The sequence below is a fragment of the Saccoglossus kowalevskii genome, chromosome 4, assembly GCF_978046115.1.
Source record: "Saccoglossus kowalevskii chromosome 4, keSacKowa6.1, whole genome shotgun sequence".
Classification (NCBI taxonomy): domain Eukaryota; kingdom Metazoa; phylum Hemichordata; class Enteropneusta; family Harrimaniidae; genus Saccoglossus; species Saccoglossus kowalevskii.
The window spans coordinates 44,217,309-44,245,202 of record NC_140644.1 but is presented as its reverse complement, the minus strand read 5'-3'; the positions used below and the strand labels follow the sequence as shown (position 1 = coordinate 44,245,202).

Here is a 27,894-nt window from a genome sequence, read left to right as displayed (position 1 = left end):
AACACCGACCTACCCCCTCCTGTACTTTCTGTCCAGGCCATGACTAAGTTACACGAGCCTGATGGCTGACGTTGCGTCGCGTTTCAGATAAATCTTAGAGAAAAATGTCTATTATTTCTCAGTACTTATTCACTGTTAAAATGCTGTACCATTACTTTCACCATCCTATTACAGCCAGATCTGAAGGCCTTTGCCGCATTCTGGCCATGCTGTGTGGCGCGTATCGCGTGGACGGGTTTCACGTTCTCTGCACGTAATAAGCTCGGTTATTAAGCATCCTTTCTTGGGGATGCCCGGTGGCCGAGGGGAAGACGTGTAGTGGCGTGAAGCTAGGCGATTAGGTGCCGTACGCGAGCGCCGGTTCGAGTCACGCACGCAGTAAGTAAGTAAGTAAGTAATTCTTTATTGCTATCGTATCCCATTTGAGATCTTGACAAAAAGTACGTATTTACTATAATTAGACATAGTCTTTACCTTGCCGTTTATTCGGTGTTATTTGCTAACCTTATGATAGGTGCTTTTCACTGCGTAAAATAAAGGGTAAAAGGTCACCACGTCACCTGATGTGCCACGTGACTTTATACGTCACTGTTCATCGATGACGAAAGAGCGAATTTTATTTTTTGAAAATGGATAATTTGGATAGTTTTGAAGAGTGGATTGCGGTTAAACCGTCCATGTTTGAGACGGACAAACCATCGGCAAACGTCAGGTTGCGATTCACAGCCGAATGGAACGACAAAGAACAGAAGATAAACATCACAACGAACCAAGTCTCCCGCAAAAGCATCACATCCGCATTCGGGAAACCGGAACAAACTTGGTCGTCATTGTTTACATTACAAGACCTAAAACATATACGATTAGAGCTGTATCTAATTCGACCCAAAATGGAGGAATGCTTCCTAGATATTCCGGACGAACCACGAGGTTTGTGGAGTTTTTTTCAGACTGTAAATTTGCCCGAGAACTTCGCGGAATCGTTGGTCACTTACTTGGAAATGGCCGTCGATATCTGCGGTAAAAATTTGGTTATTGATATCTTGTACAACACTGACACATCGATTGAGCAGTATCTTGAGAACATGAGTGAACTAAAACGTAAGGGATTTGAAGATAACCTGAGCAGAGCAAAGGAAAAATTGCAAGATGTTATCAAGTTGCGGGATGGTTCGATAAATATGTTAGATATGATATCTGTTTACGAGCTAGAAGAGGGCGCTGTTGACGAGTTAACATTAGCCCGGACGGAAATGTACAATTACCAAATCCAGCCTTTTCTTGATGCGCGCGAGATGGCTTTGCATCGGCAACTGGAAATAAAAGACTTACTTCAAGTAGATGACCTTGATATAGAAATTAAGAAAGAGATTATGCAAGAATATGAAAGTTTACAGACTACATATGTTGGTGCCTTGGAAACCATTCACCAGCAACAAAACAATTATTACAGTGAATGTGTAAGTGTAACGAAAGGTATGTATAGGCTCTTAAACTAGCTTGATTGGTGTTTATAGGAATGTGTAAGTGTAACGAAAGGTATGTATAGGCTCTTAAACTAGCTTGATTGGTGTTTATAGGAATGTGTAAGTGTAACGAAAGGTATGTATAGGCTCTTAAACTAGCTTGATTGGTGTTTATAGGAATGTGTAAGTGTAACGAAAGGTATGTATAGGCTCTTAAACTAGCTTGATTGGTGTTTATAGGAATGTGTAAGTGTAACGAAAGGTATGTATAGGCTCTTAAACTAGCTTGATTGGTGTTTATAGGAATGTGTAAGTGTAACGAAAGGTATGTATAGGCTCTTAAACTAGCTTGATTGGTGTTTATAGGAATGTGTAAGTGTAACAAAAGGTATGTATAGGCTCTTAAACTAGCTTGATTGGTGTTTATAGGAATGTGTAAGTGTAACGAAAGGTATGTATAGTATAGGCTCTTAAACTAGCTTGATTGGTGTTTATAGGAATGTGTAAGTGTAACGAAAGGTATGTATAGGCTCTTAAACTAGCTTGATTGGTGTTTATAGGAATGTGTAAGTGTAACGAAAGGTATGTATAGGCTCTTAAACTAGCTTGATTGGTGTTTATAGGAATGTGTAAGTGTAACGAAAGGTATGTATAGGCTCTTAAACTAGCTTGATTGGTGTTTATAGGAATGTGTAAGTGTAACGAAAGGTATGTATAGGCTCTTAAACTAGCTTGATTGGTGTTTATAGGAATGTGTAAGTGTAACGAAAGGTATGTATAGGCTCTTAAACTAGCTTGATTGGTGTTTATAGGAATGTGTAAGTGTAACGAAAGGTATGTATAGGCTCTTAAACTAGCTTGATTGGTGTTTATAGGAATGTGTAAGTGTAACGAAAGGTATGTATAGGCTCTTAAACTAGCTTGATTGGTGTTTATAGGAATGTGTAAGTGTAACGAAAGGTATGTATAGGCTCTTAAACTAGCTTGATTGGTGTTTATAGGAATGTGTAAGTGTAACAAAAGGTATGTATAGGCTCTTAAACTAGCTTGATTGGTGTTTATAGGAATGTGTAAGTGTAACGAAAGGTATGTATAGTATAGGCTCTTAAACTAGCTTGATTGGTGTTTATAGGAATGTGTAAGTGTAACGAAAGGTATGTATAGGCTCTTAAACTAGCTTGATTGGTGTTTATAGGAATGTGTAAGTGTAACGAAAGGTATGTATAGGCTCTTAAACTAGCTTGATTGGTGTTTATAGGAATGTGTAAGTGTAACGAAAGGTATGTATAGGCTCTTAAACTAGCTTGATTGGTGTTTATAGGAATGTGTAAGTGTAACGAAAGGTATGTATAGGCTCTTAAACTAGCTTGATTGGTGTTTATAGGAATGTGTAAGTGTAACGAAAGGTATGTATAGGCTCTTAAACTAGCTTGATTGGTGTTTATAGGAATGTGTAAGTGTAACGAAAGGTATGTATAGGCTCTTAAACTAGCTTGATTGGTGTTTATAGGAATGTGTAAGTGTAACGAAAGGTATGTATAGGCTCTTAAACTAGCTTGATTGGTGTTTATAGGAATGTGTAAGTGTAACGAAAGGTATGTATAGGCTCTTAAACTAGCTTGATTGGTGTTTATAGGAATGTGTAAGTGTAACAAAAGGTATGTATAGGCTCTTAAACTAGCTTGATTGGTGTTTATAGGAATGTGTAAGTGTAACGAAAGGTATGTATAGTATAGGCTCTTAAACTAGCTTGATTGGTGTTTATTTCAGTGTTGAAGGGATGAAACCCAAAACCCTCAGGGATTGAACATACCTTTTTGACTGTCAAATGAACGATGATCAATACACTTTGGTCGAAAACAATTGAGGCAACAGATAATATCTTCTATAATATAGTGGTATTATACTGTGTCTGCGGAATTGTTGATTGAGGGTTCAAATTCAGCAGTTAACATTTTGTTAGAAAGTTTCACAATTAAATCAAATATCTAATGATACCAGTATGTTTATTTCATTATTTTAACAACTTGCACTGGTGGATGTTGATCAAACGCGAGTTCTTTACACTTAATTAAGCATCAAATATTTGTCCACACATTTATTCTCTCAATTTAACAAGTTTTAATGGTGGGAATTAATTGAACGAGAGGTGTTTACACCAAAATAAGAATCAAATATTTGTCCGAACATTTATTCTCTCAATTTAACAAGTTTAATGGTGGGAATTAATTGAACGAGAGTTGTTTACACCAAAATAAGTAACAAATATTTGTTCGAACATTTATTCTCGCAATTTAACAACTTGTAATGGTAGAAATTAATTAAACGCAACTTGATTAATCATTTGTCACCACCACCAGTAGACAGTGCAAAAGAGAGTATCATTATTGAGCTACAATTATTAACAGTAACATGTCTTGGTATTAGGGTTAGGGTCAGGTATGGTCATTGTAAATGGCAAACACCAAATTGGTTGAGACTCAAGAAGTACATGTACCACTAATGAGTTATGGTATGCATATAGTTTACACAAGGAGAAAACACCAAATTAGCAGTATTGTTGACAATTGTCACTCAATAATTGAAATATGTAGCGTATTTTGATATATATATATAAGATAAGATAATTCTTTATTACAACCTTATAGAATGAATTACATATATTTTTTGGTTTATAAAATGTAATAAAGGTGTTAAAATAAACATAACAAGTTAGATATCTAAAATCTACTACAATACAGTTACATGGAATAATGTAAAAAAATATTAATGACCCATTAGGTGGTTTTCTCTAATGGTATTTGCTGTTTTTATAAATTTGATAATATAATTGATTGTGTATATATATATATATATATATATATATATATATATATATACATACGTGGACAAAGAAATTAAGACACAACTACATGAGTAAAGTTCACTCTACAGTACTGTTTCGTAAGGTACATGGAGTACCCTCACTCATCAGGAGTTAAGACTTTATTAAATAAACTACCGAAACAGACTAAGTTATAAGCGCTACAGATTTGCATAACAATGGAGTGTGTTTACGATATTAAAATTAGTTGTTGCATAGCAACGATTTGGCTCTGTGTCTACAGGAAGAAAAAAGCTCATTTCTTTTATTTAAACTACAGTAATGTGGTTGGAAAATTATAATGTATTTCTCTCTAATACATAAGTTGCAACGTTTGCTTGAAGTATTGTATGGTGCAGCACGCGATAACACTCTCCATTTGATGTCGTAATCGATGTTATTGTCTTTTAATGACCAAGCGTATTTACTGAGCTCTGTTGCGTTTCTCAATGATTGGTTGCGTAGCGATGCAGTGTGGTTTCTGTACCGGGTTTTGAATTCATTTCCTGTTAGTCCCACATATGTTTCACTCTTGTTGTTGTCTTGCCGTCTGATATTAGCTTGGTAAACCAAGGCCTATTGTAAACAATTTCCGTCTAAGGGGCATTCAGATTTCTTACGGCAGTTACATAATCTGTTGATCTCGGTACTGGGTGTATTGGTGTTGGCCGCTGTAAGTTGTTGTTTGTTTTGATTGCAGATTATTTGCTTTACGTTATTCGTACAACTGTAGCTCAATTTGATGGTGTTACGGCTGAAAATTTTCCTGAGTTTGTTTCCCTGTTGGAAACACTTATCAACCAGGGTGAGGAATCTTCTCCCGATGCTGTTAGTGACATTTTTACTGAAAGGGGGGGGGGGGGGGTTTAAACCAGAGGATGTTGTTACGAGGTCTGTTTGTTCTTCTTCTTTCCGTGGGGGGTTCGAATTTGAGGTGATAATCATATCCACTTTGATTTAGAGCTGTCTGGTAGGGTGGCGCGGCTAGATCAAAGTTTTTTTCGTTTGATGAAAGATATGACAATCGTTTGTTGATTCCTGCCGGTATATTCTTTGTGATGGAGGGTGGGTGGTTGCTCTCTCTATGTACTTATAGTGGGTGGCTGTTGGGTTTAATATATGGATTGTAAGAGCTGTCAGTGAGATTGAATGTGACGTCCAGGAAGTTGACAATATTTTTATTAGCTTCGATTGTGACTTTCAGACCGTGTAGTTTGAAAATACGACAGATGGCTTTTTTTATTCTTTCAGTTTCTTTGGGTGTGTTGTCTACAGCGGCTAAGCCATCATCTCTGTACAGGCCGATCATTTTTCCGCTGTGACAATAAAAAGCATCCAACTAATTCACACGTCTCTGCGCCGTCGAAACTGCCCATAGTTACGTCGAATGAGCTGGTGCTCTTCTTCTGCCAGTAGTGGCCATTATGTGATAACAGAGACTTTTTTGAATGTAGAATAATATTTATTTCTTCTTCCGAAATATGGTCGTATGAAGAGGCGAAGTGTAACGCTTTGAGAAGAAGATCTTGGTTAATGGATGGATAGAATTCTACTATATCAAAGCAAATAAAACGATGTTTTTCTTTATGTTCGATTTTGTTGAACCATTCTATTACAGATGCGGTGTTTTTCCATTGGTTTGTTCTTGTTCTGTAATAATTTTCTTATATATATATATATATATGTATATATATATACACACACACACACACTGTATAATCTTATAATATGTATGATGAGCAGTCATTTCATCATGGTCTTGTGGGTCACTTGTCTGCTTAGTGATCAGGAGGGCCTATGATCTATTCCCATCCATGCTTGTCTTTTCTCACAAACACTAACTTGCAATAACAATCCATGCATGGCACAGTCCCCGTTAGTTATCAAACTAAGCGACCGGCACTCAGAATTTCAGACCAGGACAAAAAGTTGGCGACCGGCACTATTCTATTTGTTTATAATACACACACAATGTCGGCCACTGGACCATCATTCTATTGTCTTTGTTGGTTTTAACACACAGCAACACAATGCAAAAAATAACACGTAACGAAACTTGAAAGAAGACGCCGCTGTTCAAAATCAACGTACACATGTGACATCGGCCTAATGTGTTTTTGTTTTAACCTCCAATTGACATTCTGTTAGTTTTAACAAACGAACCAGATCGGAATAAGTCGTACATCAAGATAATGAAAGTGAAGACAAGGATAAATAAACAGAAGGAAGGATTACTATTGCATGTTTAGTTGTGTGTAGGATTTGTCGAGTTCAACATTAACTTGCTCACTTCACCGTCAGCGATGCGTGAAGCTGTCGTACGTTTAATCTGCACTTGCACTCGAGTGTGGTAACCTTCATTGATGTTTTTGGTTTCATTACTCATTCATAAAATTAAATTCATAAGCTATATTCAGTCAGTGATACAAGGAATGCTTATTTTTCACTATTGGGAAAAAAAACAATTAAATTCTTGTTTCCACTTTGGCTGTAACAAACAGACGACAAGTTTTGAAAAAAAAAATGGCTTTTATCAAATCAGATTAATTTTACATTGAAATATTTAAAATAAAAGTTAAAATAATTAAAGTAGTTAAATCGTAGCTAGTAGAATGGAAAAAAATGAATATTAATTAGCGACCGGCACACAAATCAGGCTGGGCAGAACCCTGTTTATAGTAATATAGTTGGAGCATAAACATGTCAGAGAGATGGATCCAGAGGCTGATGCTTGATTATTTATTAACATTAAAATGATTGACATTCTGTCATCTTGTGACTTGTGATATTGGGAGATATTGCTCTAGAACAGCATTAAATAAAACAAAATGGCCACTGGTTGGCCATTTTGAATACATCTGTATATCTATAACATGATGTTTAATGAATATATAAAATTTGAACATAATCAGTCAAATAATGTCAGAAATCAGTCAGCCATTTTGAATCCGATTTGTCCCGTAGAACTGCATTCAGTAAAACAAAATGGCTGCCAGTCGGCCATTTTAAATTTGATCTGAAAAACAGAATGACATGGATCAAGGTCCCATAATGTCCAACGTATGCACCAAGTTTGAACAAAATCCATCCATAAATGCTTGATTTTGATGACTTTTCAATACAAAAATGGCTGCCATTCCGCCATCTTGAATCAGATTATGAAACAAATTGATGTGCATATGTAAAATATTATTATATTTATTTGACATACACCCTTTGTATGCGAGTACATATACATGATTCCAATGACTTGTAAGCCCATTGGGCTCGGTGACAGATTTTTATTTTCAAGCATGTGTTTACTGAATATTTTCTTATTGTCACTATGTATTATGTATGTGTGAAGTTTGAATGTACTCTGTCCAGGCATGTCTAAGATATAGGTCCGGATACACACACTAACACACAGAGGCACTGAGTACAAAAATGTAGTCGTCTACAAAAAAATTTTACCAATGTTTAAAGTGCCTGTGCAATGCCCACCCACACGTTTCCCATTTTAGATCTGTGTCCCACTGAAATGGGCAGTTATTGATTTTTTTGCTGAAAATGATTACTCGTATCCAAGTAAATTTGGGATATTTCTCGTGTTGTAGCCACACCCACCTATCCCGAAACGGTCGACTGTTTTCGGATTTCCGACTCTCGCCGAAAGTGCGCCACCAAATGCCAAAATGTGAGAGGAAGTCATACCCCTGAGCCGTAATAACACTGGTCATTCAGTTCACTTAACCCCAGATTCATTTTTTTGTGGAAAAAACTGTCCTCGTCCATGAAAAAAACATCTAGGTTTAAAGAGAAACGCGTACAACGTAAACCTGACACAACACTTTTGAAAGAAATAGTTTCCAGACCAGCCCATGATGACCGACGCGGATTTCAGAAGAGAGAGAGATGTCCGGCAAGTGTTTCAAATGAGTTGACTTTTTTTGCGATCCTGATTATCATTTTATAGAGACCATTTAGTCCCTGTTAAGTAAAAGGTAGCAATAATTTTGACAGTGACACCAAAACGAAGCGTCGGACAAACAGGAAATTACACAGCCCTTACACACTGTTAAATGTTTTCATTTCCGAAGGCTAAAAGTTTCTGAATTGTTCAGTGATTGGTGTTGAATGTCGAATTCACACCTCTGTTCTTTTTTTACCTCCATGCTTGCAGCTTGATCTGCGTAATAATTTATGGAATACTAGTAAGAATCCGGGCTTGGTCAATGTGTTTCCACCAACTAAAGTTTTAATATGATGTTATAATTATGACAATCACGCCATGGTTCACGCTAACTCGAATCCACTCTGGATTTATCTGTATGTGTGTCGATCTTGATTATTTTTGTTATCCAATTAAACGCCGCTTTTAACACACTTGCCCTTGTCGTGACCCGACGCATTCACCTATTTCAATTTATTTCCACGTGGCTGTCATTTATTTAGTAACTGTGATTTGTCGTTTTTTAGAGTTATCACTATAGTCTAATGTTTAGAATGTCGAAATATTTTATTTTGAAAAATGTACTCAGACGATCGATGAAATAAAACAGTGTAGTGACGTGCCTAGTAACCTGCTAAATAACGAGATATTTCCGACGTCAAATTCTGTATTGTCCAGCGACAGTGTACAAACGTGCGCCGGTGTCGGTAACGATCACGGTGACCGGCTACACCAGAATGGACATATTTCGCATCTAACTCAACCCCATGCAACAATAATTGATACTATGTGTTCATTATGGTCCATTCTTTCTCGACGAACAAGTACATAAGTGACAATTTAGTCAAAGACAAGAAAACAGCACAAGAATCTTGCCTTATTTACACATATCGGCAATGCAAGCTGCCCTGCGACTTCTCCTTCTGACGTCACAAGGGGAATTTCTGTATGCAAATGAGAAGCTAATGAGGAGCCTCGTTTTAAAATACCCAAAAATAAAGTTGCCATAGACTAAGTTTAAAACACATTTTTTCACTTAAAAAAAATAATTCATGCTCAGAAACATAAAAATTAATAATATTTATGTATCAATGGATAATTTTAGGCGTGAAAATAGCAGCCATTTCACAGGCACTTTAAGAAAGAAGTTTTACTTTAGAAGTCAACATACATGTATTATTGTTACAAAATTTATAAAAATTTCAGTCACATCATTTGTGTTAATGTAAGTATTAAGTAGGGGGGGGCTTGAGCAAGTGAATCTATGCAATCTGATAGGACAGCTACCCTGGTTCAAGTGAATCTATGCAATCTGATAGGACAGCTACCCTGGTTCAAGTGAATCTATGCAATCTGATAGAACAGCTGCCCTGGTTCAAGTGAATCTATGCAATCTGATAGAACAGCTACCCTGGTTCAAGTGAATCTATGCAATCTGATAGGACAGCTACCCTGGTTCAAGTGAATCTATGCAATCTGATAGAACAGCTACCCTGGTTCAAGTGAATCTATGCAATCTGATAGGACAGCTATCTTGGTTCAAGGGAATATATGCAATCTGATAGGACAGCTACCCTGGTTCAGGTGAATCTATGCAATCTCATAGGACAGCTGCCCTGGTTCAAGTGAATCTATGCAATCTGATAGGACAGCTACCCTGGTTCAAGTGAATCTATGCAATCTGATAGGACATCTGCCCTGGTTCAAGTGAATCTATACAATCTGATAGGACAGCTGCCCTGGTTCAAGTGAATCTATGCAATCTGATAGGACAGCTACCCTGGTTCAAGTGAATCTATGCAATCTGATAGGACAGCTACCCTGGTTCAAGTGAATCTATGCAATCTGATAGGACAGCTGCCCTGGTTCAAGTGAATCTATGCAATCTGATAGGACAGCTACCCTGGTTCAAGTGAATCTATGCAATCTGATAGGACAGCTATCCTGGTTCAGGTGAATCTATACAATCTGATAGGACAGCTACCCTGGTACAAGTGAATCTATGCAATCTGATAGGACAGCTACCCTGGTTCAAGTGAATCTATACAATGTGATAGGACAGCTGCCCTGGTTCAAGTGAATCTATGCAATCTGATAGGACAGCTACCCTGGTTCAAGTGAATCTATGCAATCTGATAGGACAGCTGCCCTGGTTCAAGTGAATCTATGCAATCTGATTGGACAGCTACCCTGGTTCAAGTGAATCTATGCAATCTGATAGGACAGCTACCCTGGTTCAAGTGAATCTATGCAATCTAATAGGACAGCTGCCCTGGTTCAAGTGAATCTATGCAATCTGATTGGACAGCTGCCCTGGTTCAAGTGAATCTATGCAATCTGATAGGACAGCTATCCTGGTTCAGGTGAATCTATACAATCTGATAGGACAGCTACCCTGGTTCAAGTGAATCTATGCAATCTGATAGGACAGCTACCCTGGTTCAAGTGAATCTATGCAATCTGATAGGACAGCTACCCTGGTTCAAGTGAATCTATGCAAATCTGATAGGACAGCTGCCCTGGTTCAAGTGAATCTATACAATGTAATAGGACAGCTGCCCTGGTTCAAGTGAATCTATGCAATCTGATAGGACAGCTACCCTGGTTCAAGTGAATCTATGCAATCTGATAGGACAGCTGCCCTGGTTCAAGTGAATCTATGCAATCTGATTGGACAGCTACCCTGGTTCAAGTGAATCTATGCAATCTGATAGGACAGCTACCCTGGTTCAAGTGAATCTATGCAATCTAATAGGACAGCTGCCCTGGTTCAAGTGAATCTATGCAATCTGATTGGACAGCTGCCCTGGTTCAAGTGAATCTATGCAATCTGATAGGACAGCTACCCCTGTTCAAGTGAATCTATGCAATCTCATAGGACAGCTGCCATAGTTTAAATTATGTGGGGTAGCTGTTATCATAACATATGTAAAACTGCTTTAAATTCATGGGAGATATAATTTTGTGAATTTCCTAAATTAGGGAGAACTTTTAAATTTTGTTGAACTTTTCATTTTTTATTTATAAGACAGTGTGCAGTGAAAAAATTGTTCTCATAAATTAGTTGTGAAAATTAATTATAGCAAATAAAAAAGGTTTACAGTAACATATCTTGTGTATTTCAGAAATGTTGGCTCGAATGGAAATAGATGAATGCAGATTCGGTAAGTCAGCATGGGAGTACAAAGCCGAAGGTAGAATGATGAAAATCCGTGACAATTTACTACATGAACAAATTCAGTTATTATCAATAAAGAAACAGAGATTAGAACATGAACAAGACAAAATAAAGCAAGAGGTAAGAACTCAATCTTTTCAATTTTTTTATATTTTGAATTATAATTCTGCTGGTCTATCTCAGCCTATACCAACATAATTTAGTATCTGCAAGAATATTAGGAAAGGAAGTTACTTATTATATATGTTATTACATACACTGGAATAGCCATGTTCATGGGTAACCCAGTCAGTCAGTCAGTCAGTCAGTGTCTTTAGACAATGTAAACTTCTTTGCATTTCAGTGTAACACAAATGCCTTAGGAAATTTTTAGTGTAAAAAAACTGCACATTCTTGTTTGACTGATACTTTAAGATTGCAATCTAAATTGTAGGTAGACAAAACATGGCTTAATGATTAGCAAGTCCGCCCAACATTAGCAACATTTGGCTTCAACTTTCATGGTGAGCTGCCTATTGTCTACCATCCTAGTTGACAGAACATGGTTTTCAGTCAGTAAATTAGTATCGAAATAACCACTGAATAGTTGGCACATCTCTCCAACAGAAACCTGATTAGTATGTGTCAGTCACCAGTTTGCATTTATTGAGTTAATAATGCATTCCTGAAACTAAACTAAACTAAATAAATAATAACATGCTTATCAGCAACTTCCATATTAGAGTCTGCGAATACTCCACATGACAAAACAATTACAATTTATTCCGGTAATATAAAAAAATATAATAAAATTAATCATAAATGCACCATTTATTTTATCTTTCACAGTTAGCTTTGTTGGAAGAAGGTAGAGAACTAAAACAAGATGTACAAAAACTGGAAAAGTGTTTTTACAACACTCAGATGGACATGTATGACATCACTCTATCAATACTTGACAAACAGGAGCAAAGATGTAAAAATAAACTGAAAAAAATCCAAAAAGAACTTCAAAGTAAGTTTTATTCTTGTGTCATTAATATAGTTATTACAATTTCAATGTCAATGTCAAGTATGGTGAAAATAGAAATGTCTCATCCAATGAGTCAATGTCTAGTATGGTGAAAATAGAAATGTCTTATTCAATGAGTCAATGTCCAGTATAGTGAAAATAGAAATGTCTTATCCAATGAGTCAATGTCTTGTATTGTGAAAATAGAAATGTCTTATCCAATGAGTCAATGTCTAGTATAGTGAAAATAGAAATGTCTTATCCAATGAGTCAATGTCTAGTATGGTGAAAATAGAAATGTCTCATCCAATGAGTCAATGTCTAGTATGGTGAAAATAGAAATGTCTTATCCAATGAGTCAATGTCTAGTATAGTGAAAATAGAAATGTCTTAGCCAATGAGTCAATGTCTAGTATAGTGAAAATAGAAATGTCTTATCCAATGAGTCAATGTCTAGTATAGTGAAAATAGAAATGTCTTATCCAATGAGTCAATGTCTAGTATAGTGAAAATAGAAATGTATTATCCAATGAATTAATGTCTAGTATAGTGAAAATAGAAATGTCTTATCCAATGAGTCAATGTCTAGTATAGTGAAAATAGAAATGTATTATCCAATGAATTAATGTCTAGTATAGTGAAAATAGAAATGTCTTATCCAATGAGTCAATGTCTAGTATAGTGAAAATAGAAATGTCTTATCCAATGAGTCAATGTCTAGTATAGTAAAAATAGAAATGTCTTATCCAATGAGTCAATGTCTACTATAGTGAAAATAGAAATGTCTTATCCAATGAGTCAATGTCTAGTATAGTGAAAATAGAAATGTCTTATCCAATGAGTCAATGTCTAGTATAGTGAATATAGAAATGTCTTATCCAATGAGTCAATGTCTAGTATAGTGAAAATAGAAATGTCTTATCCAATGAGTCAATGTCTAGTATGGTGAAAATAGAAATGTCTCATCCAATGAGTCAATGTCTAGTATAGTAAAAATAGAAATGTCTTATCCAATGAGTCAATGTCTAGTATAGTGAAAATAGAAATGTCTTATCCAATGAGTCAATGTCTAGTATGGTGAAAATAGAAATGTCTCATCCAATGAGTCAATGTCTAGTATAGTGAAAATAGAAATGTCTTATCCAATGAGTCAATGTCTAGTATGGTGAAAATAGAAATGTCTCATCCAATGAGTCAATGTCTAGTATAGTGAAAATAGAAATGTCTCAGCCAATGAGTCAATCTCTAGTATAGTGAAAATAGAAATGTCTTATCCAATGAGTCAATGTCTAGTATAGTGAAAATAGAAATGTCTTATCCAATGAGTCAATTTCTAGTATAGTGAAAATAGAAATGTCTTAGCCAATGAGTCAATGTCTAGTATAGTGAAAATAGAAATGTCTTATCCAATGAGTCAATGTCTAGTATAGTGAAAATAGAAATGTCTTATCCAATGAGTCAATGTCTAGTATAGTGAAAATAGAAATGTATTATCCAATGAATTAATGTCTAGTATAGTGAAAATAGAAATGTCTTATCCAATGAGTCAATGTCTAATGAATTAATGTCTAGTATAGTGAAAATAGAAATGTCTTATCCAATGAGTCAATGTCTAGTATAGTGAAAATAGAAATGTCTTATCCAATGAGTCAATGTCTAGTATAGTAAAAATAGAAATGTCTTATCCAATGAGTCAATGTCTAGTATAGTGAAAATAGAAATGTCTTATCCAATGAGTCAATGTCTAGTATAGTGAATATAGAAATGTCTTATCCAATGAGTCAATGTCTAGTATAGTGAAAATAGAAATGTCTTATCCAATGAGTCAATGTCTAGTATGGTGAAAATAGAAATGTCTCATCCAATGAGTCAATGTCTAGTATAGTGAAAATAGAAATGTCTCAGCCAATGAGTCAATCTCTAGTATAGTGAAAATAGAAATGTCTTATCCAATGAGTCAATGTCTAGTATAGTGAAAATAGAAATGTCTTATCCAATGAGTCAATTTCTAGTATAGTGAAAATAGAAATGTCTTAGCCAATGAGTCAATGTCTAGTATAGTGAAAATAGAAATGTCTTATCCAATGAGTCAATGTCTAGTATAGTGAAAATAGAAATGTCTTATCCAATGAGTCAATGTCTAGTATAGTGAAAATAGAAATGTCTTATCCAATGAGTCAATGTCTAGTATAGTGAAAATAGAAATGTATTATCCAATGAATTAATGTCTAGTATAGTGAAAATAGAAATGTCTTATCCAATGAGTCAATGTCTAGTATAGTGAAAATAGAAATGTATTATCCAATGAATCAATGTCTAGTATGGTAAAAATAGAAATGTCTTATCCAATGAGTCAATGTCCAGTATAGTGAAAATAGAAATGTCTTATCCGATGAGTCAATGTCTAGTAAAGTGAAAATAGAAATGTCTTATCCAATGAGTCAATGTCCAGTATAGTGAACATTAAAAATGTCTTATCCAATGAATCAATGTCTAGTATAGTGAAAATAGAAATGTCTTATCCAATGAGTCAATGTCTAGAATAGTAAAAATAGAAATGTCTTATCCAATGAATCAATGTCTAGTATGGTAAAAATAGAAATGTCTTATCCAATGAGTCAATGTCTAGTGTAGTGAAAATAGAAATGTCTTATCCAATGAGTCAATGTCTAGTTTAGTGAAAATAGAAATGTCTTATCAAATGAATCATTGTCTAGTATAGTGAAAATAGAAATGTCTTATCCAATGAGTCAATGTCTAGAATAGTAAAAATAGAAATGTCTTATCCAATGAATCAATGTCTAGTATGGTAAAAATAGAAATGTCTTATCCAATGAGTCAATGTCTAGTGTAGTGAAAATAGAAATGTCTTATCCAATGAGTCAATGTCTAGTTTAGTGAAAATAGAAATGTCTTATCAAATGAATCATTGTCTAGTATAGTGAAAATAGAAATGTCTTATCCAATGAGTCAATGTCTAGTATAGTGAAAATAGAAATGTTTTATCCAATGAGTCAATGTCTAGTATAGTGAAAATAAAAATGTCTTATTCAATGAGTCAATGTCCAGTATAGTGAAAATAGAAATGTCTTATCCAATGAGTCAATGTCTTGTATTGTGAAAATAGAAATGTCTTATCCAATGAGTCAATGTCTAGTATAGTGAAAATAGAAATGTCTTATACAATGAGTCAATGTCTGGTATAGTGAAAATAGAAATGTCTTATCAAATGAGTCAATGTCTAGTATAGTGAAAATAGAAATGTATTATCCAATGAGTCAATGTCTAGTATAGAGAAAATAGAAATGTCTTATCCAATGAGTCAATGTCTAGTATAGTGAAAATAGAAATGTCTTATCCAATGAGTCAATGTTTAGTATAGTGAAAATAGAAATGTCTTATCCAATGAGTCAATGTCTAGTATAGTGAAAATAGAAATGTCTTATCCAATGAGTCAATGTCTAGTATAGTGAAAATAAAAATGTCTTATTCAATGAGTCAATGTCTAGTATAGTGAAAATAGAAATGTCCTATTCAATGAGTCAGTGTCTAGTATAGTGAACATTAAAAATGTCTTATCCATTGAATCAATGTCTAGTATAGTGAAAATAGAAATGTCTTATCCAATGAGTTAATGTCAGTGGTAAACATTAAAAATGTCACATTCAAAGATATCAATATTACATCTTGTGCTTGGTCTATAGATGTTTGTGTACAATAATAGTATTCTACAAATCTACTTCATTCAATAGAAACACAGGAAGAAGTTGTATTTTATGATGCGTATGAAGATCCAGACGAAATTGATGATTCAGATGAGGAAGACGATAAAAAACAAACAAACCAGGATCCAAGAATGAGGCAGTTGAAAGCAAAAATGAATAGGATTAACCGAAAAAGAGCTCTTATCAGAAATCAAAAAGTAATGGTTTTTTCTTTGGGTGTCATTAAATATAATATTGAAATATATTGTTTACACAAATTGTGAACACTGTGAACACACTGCACTGCACCTACCATTGCAGTAATAAAAGATCTGACTGACCTTTCAAAATTATCAATACATATAAATAAGCTAATTTGCATTATGTTTACTGCACACCATATATAAAATATTAAAATTCAGCATTTGTCCATATTAAAACTCACTAATTGTTCACGTTAAAACTCATCAAATATTCATATTAAAACTTACCAAATGTTTATACATGTATTAAAATTTCACCAAATGTTCATTTTAAAACTCACCAAATAAAAAACTAATGTTAGAACTAAAAAAAAACTAAAATATTAAACATTTTTTTGATGTTTGAAGGGTACACTTCTCCGCAAGGAACAAGATAAAGAAGTTAAGAAGAGAAACAAGCAACAAACATACCAAGAGCATCATGCTATACAGTTGGTAAGTAACAACAAGAAATATTTAAAGGTTAATAAAGATAGTAGTTTATTGATGTTTTATTTACTTACAATCTGGGATGTAATTTGATAACAATCTTGGATGTCATCTACCGGTACTTACAATCTGGGATGTAATCTACTTACAATCTGGGATGTAATCTACTTACAATCTGGGATGTAATTTACTTACAATCTGGGATGTAATCTACTTACAATCTGGGATGTAATCTATTTACAATCTGGGATGTAATCTACTTACAATCTGGGATGTAATCTACTTACAATCTGGGATGTAATTTACTTACAATCTGGATGTAATCTACTTACAATCTGGGATGTAATTTACTTACAATCTGGGATGTAATCTATTTACAATCTGGGATGTAATCTACTTACAATCTGGGATGTAATCTACTTACAATCTAAGATGTAATCTATTTACAATCTGGGATGTAATCTACTTACAATCTGGGATGTAATCTACTTACAATCTAAGATGTAATTTACTTACAATCTGGATGTAATCTACTTACAATCTGGGATGTAATTTACTTACAATCTGGATGTAATTTACTTACAATCAGGGATGTCATTTACTTACAATCTTGAATGTAATTTGCTTACAATCTGGATGTAATTTACTTACAATCTGGGATGTAATTTACTTACAATCTGGGATGTAATTTACTTACAATCTGGGATGTAATTTACTTACAATCTGGGATGTAATTTACTTACAATCAGGGATGTAATTTACTTACAATCTGGATGTAATTTACTTACAATCTGGATGTAATTAACTTACAATCTTGAATGTAATTTACTTACAATCTGGGATGTAATCTACTAACAATCTGGGATGTTATGATTACAGGTTTTGGTAAAAGTGCTAACAACAGTATTCATTGTACTCATTGTACTTCTTTAGAAAATTAATAAAAAGAAGGAAGAAGAGGAGCAGAAAAAAGAAATTCTCAGACAAAATAGAGAGAAAACATTGGAAAGATTACGTGCATACAACTATAAAATGGTATGATTTCTCTTTCCATTTATCATAAAAAAATGTCAGTGCTGTTTATGATAATTATTTAGTTCAGCTTTATCTGAATCTAATACATTACTTTGTTCTGAATGAACACAATGCAGTGCTGAATGAACACAATGCAGTGCTGAATGAACGCAATGTAGTACTGAGTGAACGCGATGCAGTACTGAGTGAACATGATGCATTACTGAGTGAACGCAATGCAGTACTGAGTGAACGTGATGCAGTACTGAGTGAACGTGATGCAGTACTGAGTGAACGCGATGTAGTACTGAGTGAACGTGATGCAGTACTGAGTGAACGCGATGTAGTACTGAGTGAATGCGATGCAGTACTGAGTGAATGCGATGCAGTACTGAGTGAACGCAATGTAGTACTGAGTGAACGCGATGTAGTACTGAGTGAACGCAATGTAGTACTGAGTGAACGCAATGTAGTACTGAGTGAATGTGATGCAGTACTGAGTGAACGCGATGCATTACTGAGTGAACGCGATGCATTACTGAGTGAACGCGATGTAGTACTGAGTGAACGCAATGTAGTACTGAGTGAATGCGATGCAGTACTGAGTGAACGCAATGTAGTACTGAGTGAATGCGATGCAGTACTGAGTGAACGCGATGCATTACTGAGTGAACGCGATGCAGTACTGAGTGAACGCGATGCAGTACTGAGTGAACATGATGCAGTACTGAGTGAACGCGATGCAGTACTGAGTGAACACGATGCAGTACTGAGTGAACACGATGCAGTACTGAGTGAACACGATGCAGTACTGAGTGAACATGATGCAGTACTGAGTGAACGCGATGCAGTACTGAGTGAACGCGATGCAGTACTGAGTGAACGTGATGCAGTACTGAGTGAACGTGATGCAGTACTGAGTGAACGCGATGCATTACTAAGTGAACGCGATGCATTACTGAGTGAACGCGATGCATTACTGAGTGAACGCGATGCATTACTGAGTGAACACGATGCAGTACTGAGTGAACACGATGCAGTACTGAGTGAACACGATGCAGTACTGAGTGAACACGATGCAGTACTGAGTGAACGCGATGCAGTACTGAGTGAACGCGATGCAGTACTGAGTGAATGCGATGCAGTACTGAGTGAATGTGATGCAGTACTGAGTGAATGCGATGCAGTACTGAGTGAATGCGATGCAGTACTGAGTGAATGCGATGCAGTACTTAGTGAATGCGATGCAGTACTTAGTGAATGCGATGCAGTACTGAGTGAACGCGATGCAGTACTGAGTGAACGCGATGCAGTACTGAGTGAACGCGATGCAGTACTGAGTGAACGCGATGCAGTACTGAGTGAACGCGATGCAGTACTGAGTGAACGCGATGCAGTACTGAGTGAACACAATGCAGTACTGAGTGAACGCGATGCAGTACTGAGTGAACGCGATGCAGTACCGGTACAGAGTGAACGCGATGCATTACTGAGTGAACGCGATGCATTACTGAGTGAACGCGATGCATTACTGAGTGAACGCGATGCATTACTGAGTGAACGCGATGCATTACTGAGTGAACGTGATGTAGTACTGAGTGAATGTGATGCATTACTGAGTGAACGCGATGCAGTACTGAGTGAACGCGATGCAGTACTGAGTGAATGCGATGCAGTACTGAGTGAATGCGATGCAGTACTGAGTGAACGTGATGCAGTACTGAGTGAACGTGATGTAGTACTGAGTGAATGTGATGCATTACTGAGTGAACGCGATGTAGTACTGAGTGAACGCGATGCAGTACTGAGTGAACGCGATGCAGTACTGAGTGAACGCGATGCAGTACTGAGTGAACGCAATGTAGTACTGAGTGAACGCGATGTAGTACTGAGTGAACGCGATGCAGTACTGAGTGAACGTGATGCAGTACTACAGAAAAAGAACAATGTGCATATATTTTGTATTTTAGTAACATTTGTACACTTTAAGCTCCAAAAGTAACTTCTATTTAAAGGAAGACAGCACTGTAAAATTTGTTACACATGTATACGTTATATGAAATAACTGACTATAGTGGCCATTATGTTCTACTTGCCATTTAGTGTTAATGACTAGTACTCAAACATGTATCAACTGATTAGAAACTACACTGCATTATTTACATATATTATTTAATAGAAATATCCAAGCCCAGCTCTTCTGAAGAATGGTCGACCTCGAGGAAGGGTCAAGAATGGAGAAGAAAAAAAGAATAATGGTGACATTATGAGATCGTCAGTAATGTCTAATGCAGTTGACAGTACCAAACCTAATGCGTTCTTTGTGGGACTGCAAGATCCACCTATATCTACATCACCACCTACCTATGCACCACCACCACCACCACCACCTATCTATGCACCACCACCACCACCTCCACCACCACCACCTATCTCTGCACCACCACCTCCACCACCCCCGCCCCCACCACCACCTCAACCAGCACTTCCCCCACTTCTTGGAATTACAAGAAAAGAAGTGAACCCAGTGTCAGACAGTGATAAAAGTCTGAAGGATAGAAAAACTGTTGAAGTTAGTTTGAAAAACATTGTTGATGCTCGTAAGAATTTAAAACCAGCAGCTGCTGGCACTCCAGGTAAATACAATGTATTTATCATAGATACTATAATACCATTAATTAGTCTGCAAAAATGGGGCTATGCTCAAATTTTTAATAAATTACCATGATAAAATGTTTATTATGTACTATTAAAGAAGATTAAGAAAATAAAACCATGTTTACTTTGTCATCATAACAATTTGCTTCAATTTTATATATATAAATTAGTCCATGATCCAAAATGACTTATTATTTCTATAAAGGTCAAGATTATAAATGTATTTTGTGGCACATCAGTGAATAGAAAGTGTCAATTCAGTTATGAGATGTCCAGTTTAATTATGTCAGCAGTTTTTAGGCTTGTTGGTTCATGACATGCAGGGTCACCATCCCTTGTTGGTTCATGACATGAAGGGTCGCCATCCCTTGTTGGTTTATGACATGCAGGGTCGCCATCCCTTGTTGGTTCATGACATGCAGGGTCATCATCCCTTGTTGGTTCATGACATGCAGGGTCACCATCCCTTGTTGGTTCATGACATGCAGGGTCACCATCCCTTGTTGGTTCATGACATGCAGGGTCACCATCCCTTGTTGGTTCATGACATGCAGGGTCACCATCCCTTGTTGGTTCATGACATGCAGGGTCACCATCCCTTGTTGGTTCATGACATGCAGGGTCACCATGCCTTGTTGGTTCATGACATGCAGGGTCACCATCCCTTGTTGGTTCATGACATGCAGGGTCGCCATCCCTTGTTGGTTCATGACATGCAGGGTCGCCATCCCTTGTTGGTTCATGACATGCAGGGTCACCATCCCTTGTTGGTTCATGACATGCAGGGTCACCATCCCTTGTTGGTTCATGACATGCAGGGTCACCATCCCTTGTTGGTTCATGACATGCAGGGTCACCATCCCTTGTTGGTTCATGACATGCAGGGTCGCCATCCCTTGTTGGTTCATGACATGCAGGGCCACCATCCCTTGTTGGTTCATGACATGCAGGGTCACCATCCCTTGTTGGTTCATGACATGCAGGGTCACCATCCCTTGTTGGTTCATGACATGCAGGGTCACCATCCCTTGTTGGTTCATGACATGCAGGGTCACCATCCCTTGTTGGTTCATGACATGCAGGGTCGCCATCCCTTGTTGGTTCATGACATGCAGGGTCGCCATCCCTTGTTGGTTCATGACATGCAGGGTCACCATCCCTTGTTGGTTCATGACATGCAGGGTCGCCATCCCTTGTTGGTTCATGACATGAAGGGTCACCATCCCTTGTTGGTTCATGACATGCAGGGTCACCATCCCTTGTTGGTTCATGACATGCAGGGTCGCCATCCCTTGTTGGTTCATGACATGCAGGGTCACCATCCCTTGTTGGTTCATGACATGCAGGGTCACCATCCCTTGTTGGTTCATGACATGCAGGGTCACCATCCCTTGTTGGTTCATGACATGCAGGGCCACCATCCCTTGTTGGTTCATGACATGCAGGGTCATCATCCCTTGTTGGTTCATGACATGCAGGGTCACCATCCCTTGTTGGTTCATGACATGCAGGGTCGCCATCCCTTGTTGGTTCATGACATGCAGGGTCGCCATCCCTTATTGGTTCATGACATGCAGGGTCACCATCCCTTGTTGGTTCATGACATGCAGGGTCACCATTCCTTGTTGGTTCATGACATGCAGGGTCACCATCCCTTGTTGGTTCATGACATGCAGGGTCGCCATCCCTTGTTGGTTCATGACATGCAGGGTCGCCATCCCTTGTTGGTTCATGACATGCAGGGTCACCATCCCTTGTTGGTTCATGACATGCAGGGTCACCATCCCTTGTTGGTTCATGACATGCAGGGTCACCATCCCTTGTTGGTTCATGACATGCAGGGTCACCATCCCTTGTTGGTTCATGACATGCAGGGTCACCATCCCTTGTTGGTTCATGACATGCAGGGTCACCATCCCTTGTTGGTTCATGACATGCAGGGTCACCATCCCTTGTTGGTTCATGACATGCAGGGTCACCATCCCTTGTTGGTTCATGACATGCAGGGTCACCATCCCTTGTTGGTTCATGACATGCAGGGTCACCATCCCTTGTTGGTTCATGACATGCAGGGTCACCATCCCTTGTTGGTTCATGACATGCAGGGTCACCATCCCTTGTTGGTTCATGACATGCAGGGTCACCATCCCTTGTTGGTTCATGACATGCAGGGTCATCATCCCTTGTTGGTTCATGACATGCAGGGTCGCCATCCCTTGTTGGTTCATGACATGCAGGGTCGCCATCCCTTGTTGGTTCATGACATGCAGGGTCGCCATCCCTTGTTGGTTCATGACATGCAGGGTCACCATCCCTTGTTGGTTCATGACATGAAGGGTCGCCATCCCTTGTTGGTTCATGACATGCAGGGTTGCCATCCCTTGTTGGTTCATGACATACATGGTCGCCATCCCTTGTTGGTTCATGACATGCAGGGTCGCCATCCCTTGTTGGTTCATGACATGCAGGGTCGCCATCCCTTGTTGGTTCATGACATGCAGGGTCGCCATCCCTTGTTGGTTCATGACATGCAGGGTTGCCATCCCTTGTTGGTTCATGACATACATGGTCGCCATCCCTTGTTGGTTCATGACATGCAGGGTCGCCATCCCTTGTTGGTTCATGACATGCAGGGTCGCCATCCCTTGTTGGTTCATGACATGCAGGGTCGCCATCCCTTATTGGTTCATGACATGCAGGGTCACCATCCCTTGTTGGTTCATGACATGAAGGGTCACCATCCCTTGTTGGTTCATGACATGCAGGGTCACCATCCCTTGTTGGTTCATGACATGCAGGGTTGCCATCCCTTGTTGGTTCATGACATACATGGTCGCCATCCCTTGTTGGTTCATGACATGCAGGGTCACCATCCCTTGTTGGTTCATGACATGCAGGGTCACCATCCCTTGTTGGTTCATGACATGCAGGGTCACCATCCCTTGTTGGTTCATGACATGCAGGGTCGCCATCCCTTGTTGGTTCATGACATGCAGGGTCGCCATCCCTTGTTGGTTCATGACATGAAGGGTCACCATCCCTTGTTGGTTCATGACATGCAGGGTCGCCATCCCTTGTTGGTTCATGACATGCAGGGTCGCCATCCCTTGTTGGTTCATGACATGCAGGGTCGCCATCCCTTATTGGTTCATGACATGCAGGGTCACCATCCCTTGTTGGTTCATGACATGCAGGGTCGCCATCCCTTGTTGGTTCATGACATGAAGGGTCGCCATCCCTTGTTGGTTCATGACATGCAGGGTCAGCATCCCTTGTTGGTTCATGACATGCAGGGTCATCATCCCTTGTTGGTTCATGACATGAAGGGTCGCCATCCCTTGTTGGTTCATGACATGCAGGGTCGCCATCCCTTGTTGGTTCATGACATGCAGGGTCGCCATCCCTTGTTGGTTCATGACATGCAGGGTCACCATCCCTTGTTGGTTCATGACATGCAGGGTCACCATCCCTTGTTGGTTCATGACATGAAGGGTCACCATCCCTTGTTGGTTCATGACATGCAGGGTCACCATCCCATATATTGAGAGACATTTTGCAACTTTTTCCCAGATTGTATTTCAATTTAAACAGTTAACTGCTAAGTCATGTTGATACAAACAAGTCTAAAGAAACTGTTGATGTTTCCAGACAAAGATACAACACTGAATCCTGCAAATAATATATTAAAGAATGTGGTTTATGTCCGCAATGTAAATATTTAATATCAAGTTACCTAAAAACTTAGTACAAGTTTCTTGTGATAAGTGTTATAAATGACTGATGGTAACATGGTTCTTATCTACTTCATTTTATTGTAAATTATTCATATTGACTCTGGCAATTGTGCTCATAGCAATTCATAACTATTTATAATTATCATATTTACTATATAGGCACATATAAAGACAGTTCAAGTCAAGTTTAAGTTTTGTCATGTTACTGTTAGCAAGCTTAGTTTTCAAAACCACCATATATCTGCAGAGTAATTGGTGACAATGATACTCACTTTAAAAAGTATAAATTTATATAAAAAGGCAAATGCAGCTGATAGCCAAGGGGAAATTAAGTTATACTGTACTGTATATGCAATGCATTATGGGAGATCATTTTCCATTGTACATAATGAAAATTTTTACACCCTGAAAACTCACTAAATTGTATGCCAATATTTTTCACAATATTATAGGATTCATATCAATAACATTATATAAATATTTCATCCCATGCTGCAAAGCATAATTTTATGATATGAAGAAATAATCTCAGCATGTTAACCAGTGTAAAAATGGAAAATTTAACCATTTTTTATGACAATTCAGACGCTCATTTCTCAATAATTTTCTGGTGACCCTAATTTTTTTGCTATTTTGTATCTTGTCACCATGAACAATGAAAGCGTGACAAACATAACATACATTCTTCAATTCAGACCTTCTTTAAATCAATGTATATATAGCTAAAATAAATTATATCATACGGTTGTGCATTAAATGATTTGTGTAATAATTTTGGATTTGCTTTGTGTTTATTTAGTCCAATTTATATCTTTTCTAGGTCCCTCAAACCCAATGAATGATATGTTGGTCTTAATCCGTGGTGGCGTCAAATTGAGAAAGACGTGGAGTGGAAACGACGATGTTACGTCCGCCTCCTCTAATCTAGCATCTGGCATAAATGATGATACAGCGACTATACTGAATAATGCATTAGAAAAAATGAACAGAGTTCTGGATCCAGTATCAGATGAAGAAGATTCAAATTCAGATTTTGATTAATAAAAAAAATAAGCGTCATATTTCATTGCGCTGATTATCTCTGTCTGAGATGATTCTGTTTCTTTTGGTTTTTAGCTCCACTGTCGACATATTACTGATTGTCCGTCGCCGTCGCCATCGTCCGACGTCAGCGCCATCGGCGTCAACTTTACAATTTCAACTTCTTTGAAACCGCAAGTCAGAATGTTTTCAAATTTGATATGCCAAGTACCTTGGATGGTTCTCTCTCAGATTTGTTCATGTCAAAATCTCAAATTCTCTATTTTTGGTGAATATTTTAGTCATTTTTGGTAAAAAGTGATATTTTCGACTTCTTGTAAAAAACATCAGGTCTGATTATTTTAATATTACATATATAGGTACTATAGGTTCTAACTCAGATTTGTTCATTTCATGATGATATCTTCAATTCTCTAATTTTGGTGAATATTTTTGTCATTTTTGGTAAAAAGTGATATTTTCCAATATTGTTGAAAACCGCAAGTCTGATTGCTTTGATACTATACATATTGTTCATTTTCTAATGATATCTTCTGTTCTTTAATTGTAATGTGCATTGCTAACAGCAGAGCTATCTCAGCCGAGAGGCTGCTTGTTTATACTTAACATGTGTATAACATACAGAGCAGATCAAAAATCTTGATCATCAATAAATTTGGTCCCAAGCACCCACAAGAATTCCATGTATAAACCACTTTTACCTTGCAAATAGTAATAATGAACAGGTGGTGTAAGATACCCTTGTTGTTGTCATTGTCATAATTGAGAGTAATTTTCATCTGTTCATTTTCAAACTTAAATATATTTTATCAGTTATTTACTAAATAAATTGCTACTAATTAACCTGTACATAATTAACAGAATGTTAACCAAAACACAGCGTGATGAGTGTATATAATTAACAGAATGTTAACCAAAACACAGCGTGATGAGTGTATATAATTTAAATGTAAACAACTTCGTTGATAAACATCAGTTCTTTTTTAAAAATTTGGATTTCTTCAAGTCTGAAATTTTTTAATTATGTTTAAAATTGAAAAGGCAAGTTGTGAGGAAATCACAAAATCTTTGTCTTTTTTTTAGTCCCCGTTAGTCCGAAAACGGGGACTTATGTTTTGACCTCCATGTGTCTGTTATATTACTATAAACAAAACTATATATCTTAAATTTGATAACTAACGGGGACTGTGCCATGCATGGCTTGTTTTGTTTTGTTTTGTTTTGTTCCTTTCTTTTTGTAAACCCATTGCTCAGTGAAATAAGATTTTTTTCTCAGTACTACTAAACCTTAAAGTTGAACTCTGACCTGAGGTGATCAAATGGCAGCAAATATAAACTGCATGCCCATATATTGCAACAATGCATATTTGGGAATCAATTCTGTTTGCAACTTGATTCGAACAGTTTTAGAGTATGAAGTTCTAACATCAAATGAAATGAAAGGCTAAAGCATTGACCGATATTTAGAACATATTTTCTACAATTTCTTCATAGTCAATCCAACAATTATGTCCCATAATAGTCACAAAACACAAATAAAAGTATCATTTTAAAGATTACCTTTAAATACTTTGTCAAACTTGTTGGTAATTAAGTAAACTCAGGATAATAATATTAGAATAATACTGAATGAATATTATGAATAATATACATGAATATAAATATATTAATATTTAACCATTATTACATGCATTCTAGTGACATGTTGTATACATACATTGCATATATGATTTATCATAGCTACATAGTTAGATATTAAGTGCAATAGTTTTTTTCGATAGCCAAGAAGAAAATGTTTAAAAGTATAAGTTTATGCTATCGATAAAGAGCTATTGCACAAATGTCAAGCTATTTTGAATAGTTACCTTGGAAAATGATTACCAAAATATTATCTACTATATATTCTATCCATTTGTCTGAACAGCATTTATTTATTTACTACTATCACAAAATGTGTATGTTTTCCTTTCTTCAAAACAATCAAATTCCTACATTGTTCTGAAGATGTAGTTTGTCATAACGGTTTAAATGCTAACTACTCCCTACTGGAATGGTGCTGTGAATATCTGTATTGTAGTATTTTCAGTAATCACTGGTTTTGGAGCTATATGAATTATTTAGTTTATATCAGTGTATTTACAGAGAAAAATAAATTGTAGCTTTCCATTATTAAGTTATGAAATACTATTCTCTTATTTTATTTAATGATTGTATTATAATGTACTACCATTGTGGCTGAATTAAGTTAATGTAATTTCATATGTTAATAAAGTATTTAATCTATGTACTACTACCGGGTAGTATTTCTTCATTACACATATCAACATTTATACATGTAAACTCACAACCAAAGAGCCAATGGTACACATATCAACATTTATACATGTAAACTCACAACCAAAGAGCCAATGGTAGACATATCAACATTTATACATGTAAACCCACAACCAAAGAGCCAATGGTACACATATCAACATTTATACATGTAAACCCCAACCAAAGAGCCAATGGTACACATATCAACATTTATACATGTAAACCCACAACCAAAGAGCCAATGGTACACATATCAACATTTATACATGTAAACCCACAACCAAAGTGCCAATGGTACTCATATCA

The 27,894-nt window shown here is 36.8% G+C and overlaps 1 protein-coding gene across 1 annotated transcript; it reads left to right on the top strand.

Annotated features, from left to right (window-relative positions):
• Window positions 1-607: 607 nt before the first annotated feature.
• On the top strand, window positions 608-27,559 carry LOC144345987 (junction-mediating and -regulatory protein-like). Its single transcript, XM_085498171.1, has 8 exons — window positions 608-1,476; window positions 11,386-11,558; window positions 12,267-12,432; window positions 16,182-16,351; window positions 16,745-16,831; window positions 17,759-17,860; window positions 20,019-20,475; window positions 25,052-27,559. Exons 1-8 carry the CDS (start codon window positions 630-632, stop codon window positions 25,270-25,272), a joined length of 2,223 nt encoding a protein of 740 aa, XP_085354297.1. The 5' UTR covers window positions 608-629; the 3' UTR covers window positions 25,273-27,559.
• The last annotated feature ends 335 nt before the right edge of the window (window positions 27,560-27,894 follow it).

What these genes read in the sequence shown, in the direction of transcription:
- LOC144345987 (XM_085498171.1), top strand. Translation starts at nt 630, where the DNA reads ATGGATAATTTGGATAGTTTTGAAGAGTGGATTGCGGTTAAACCGTCC. An exon ending in ATGTGTAAGTGTAACGAAAG is followed by an intron (nt 1,477 to 11,385) that starts GTATGTATAGGC and finishes TGTGTATTTCAG; the next exon opens with AAATGTTGGCTCGAATGGAA. An exon ending in GTGCATACAACTATAAAATG is followed by an intron (nt 17,861 to 20,018) that starts GTATGATTTCTC and finishes ATTATTTAATAG; the next exon opens with AAATATCCAAGCCCAGCTCT.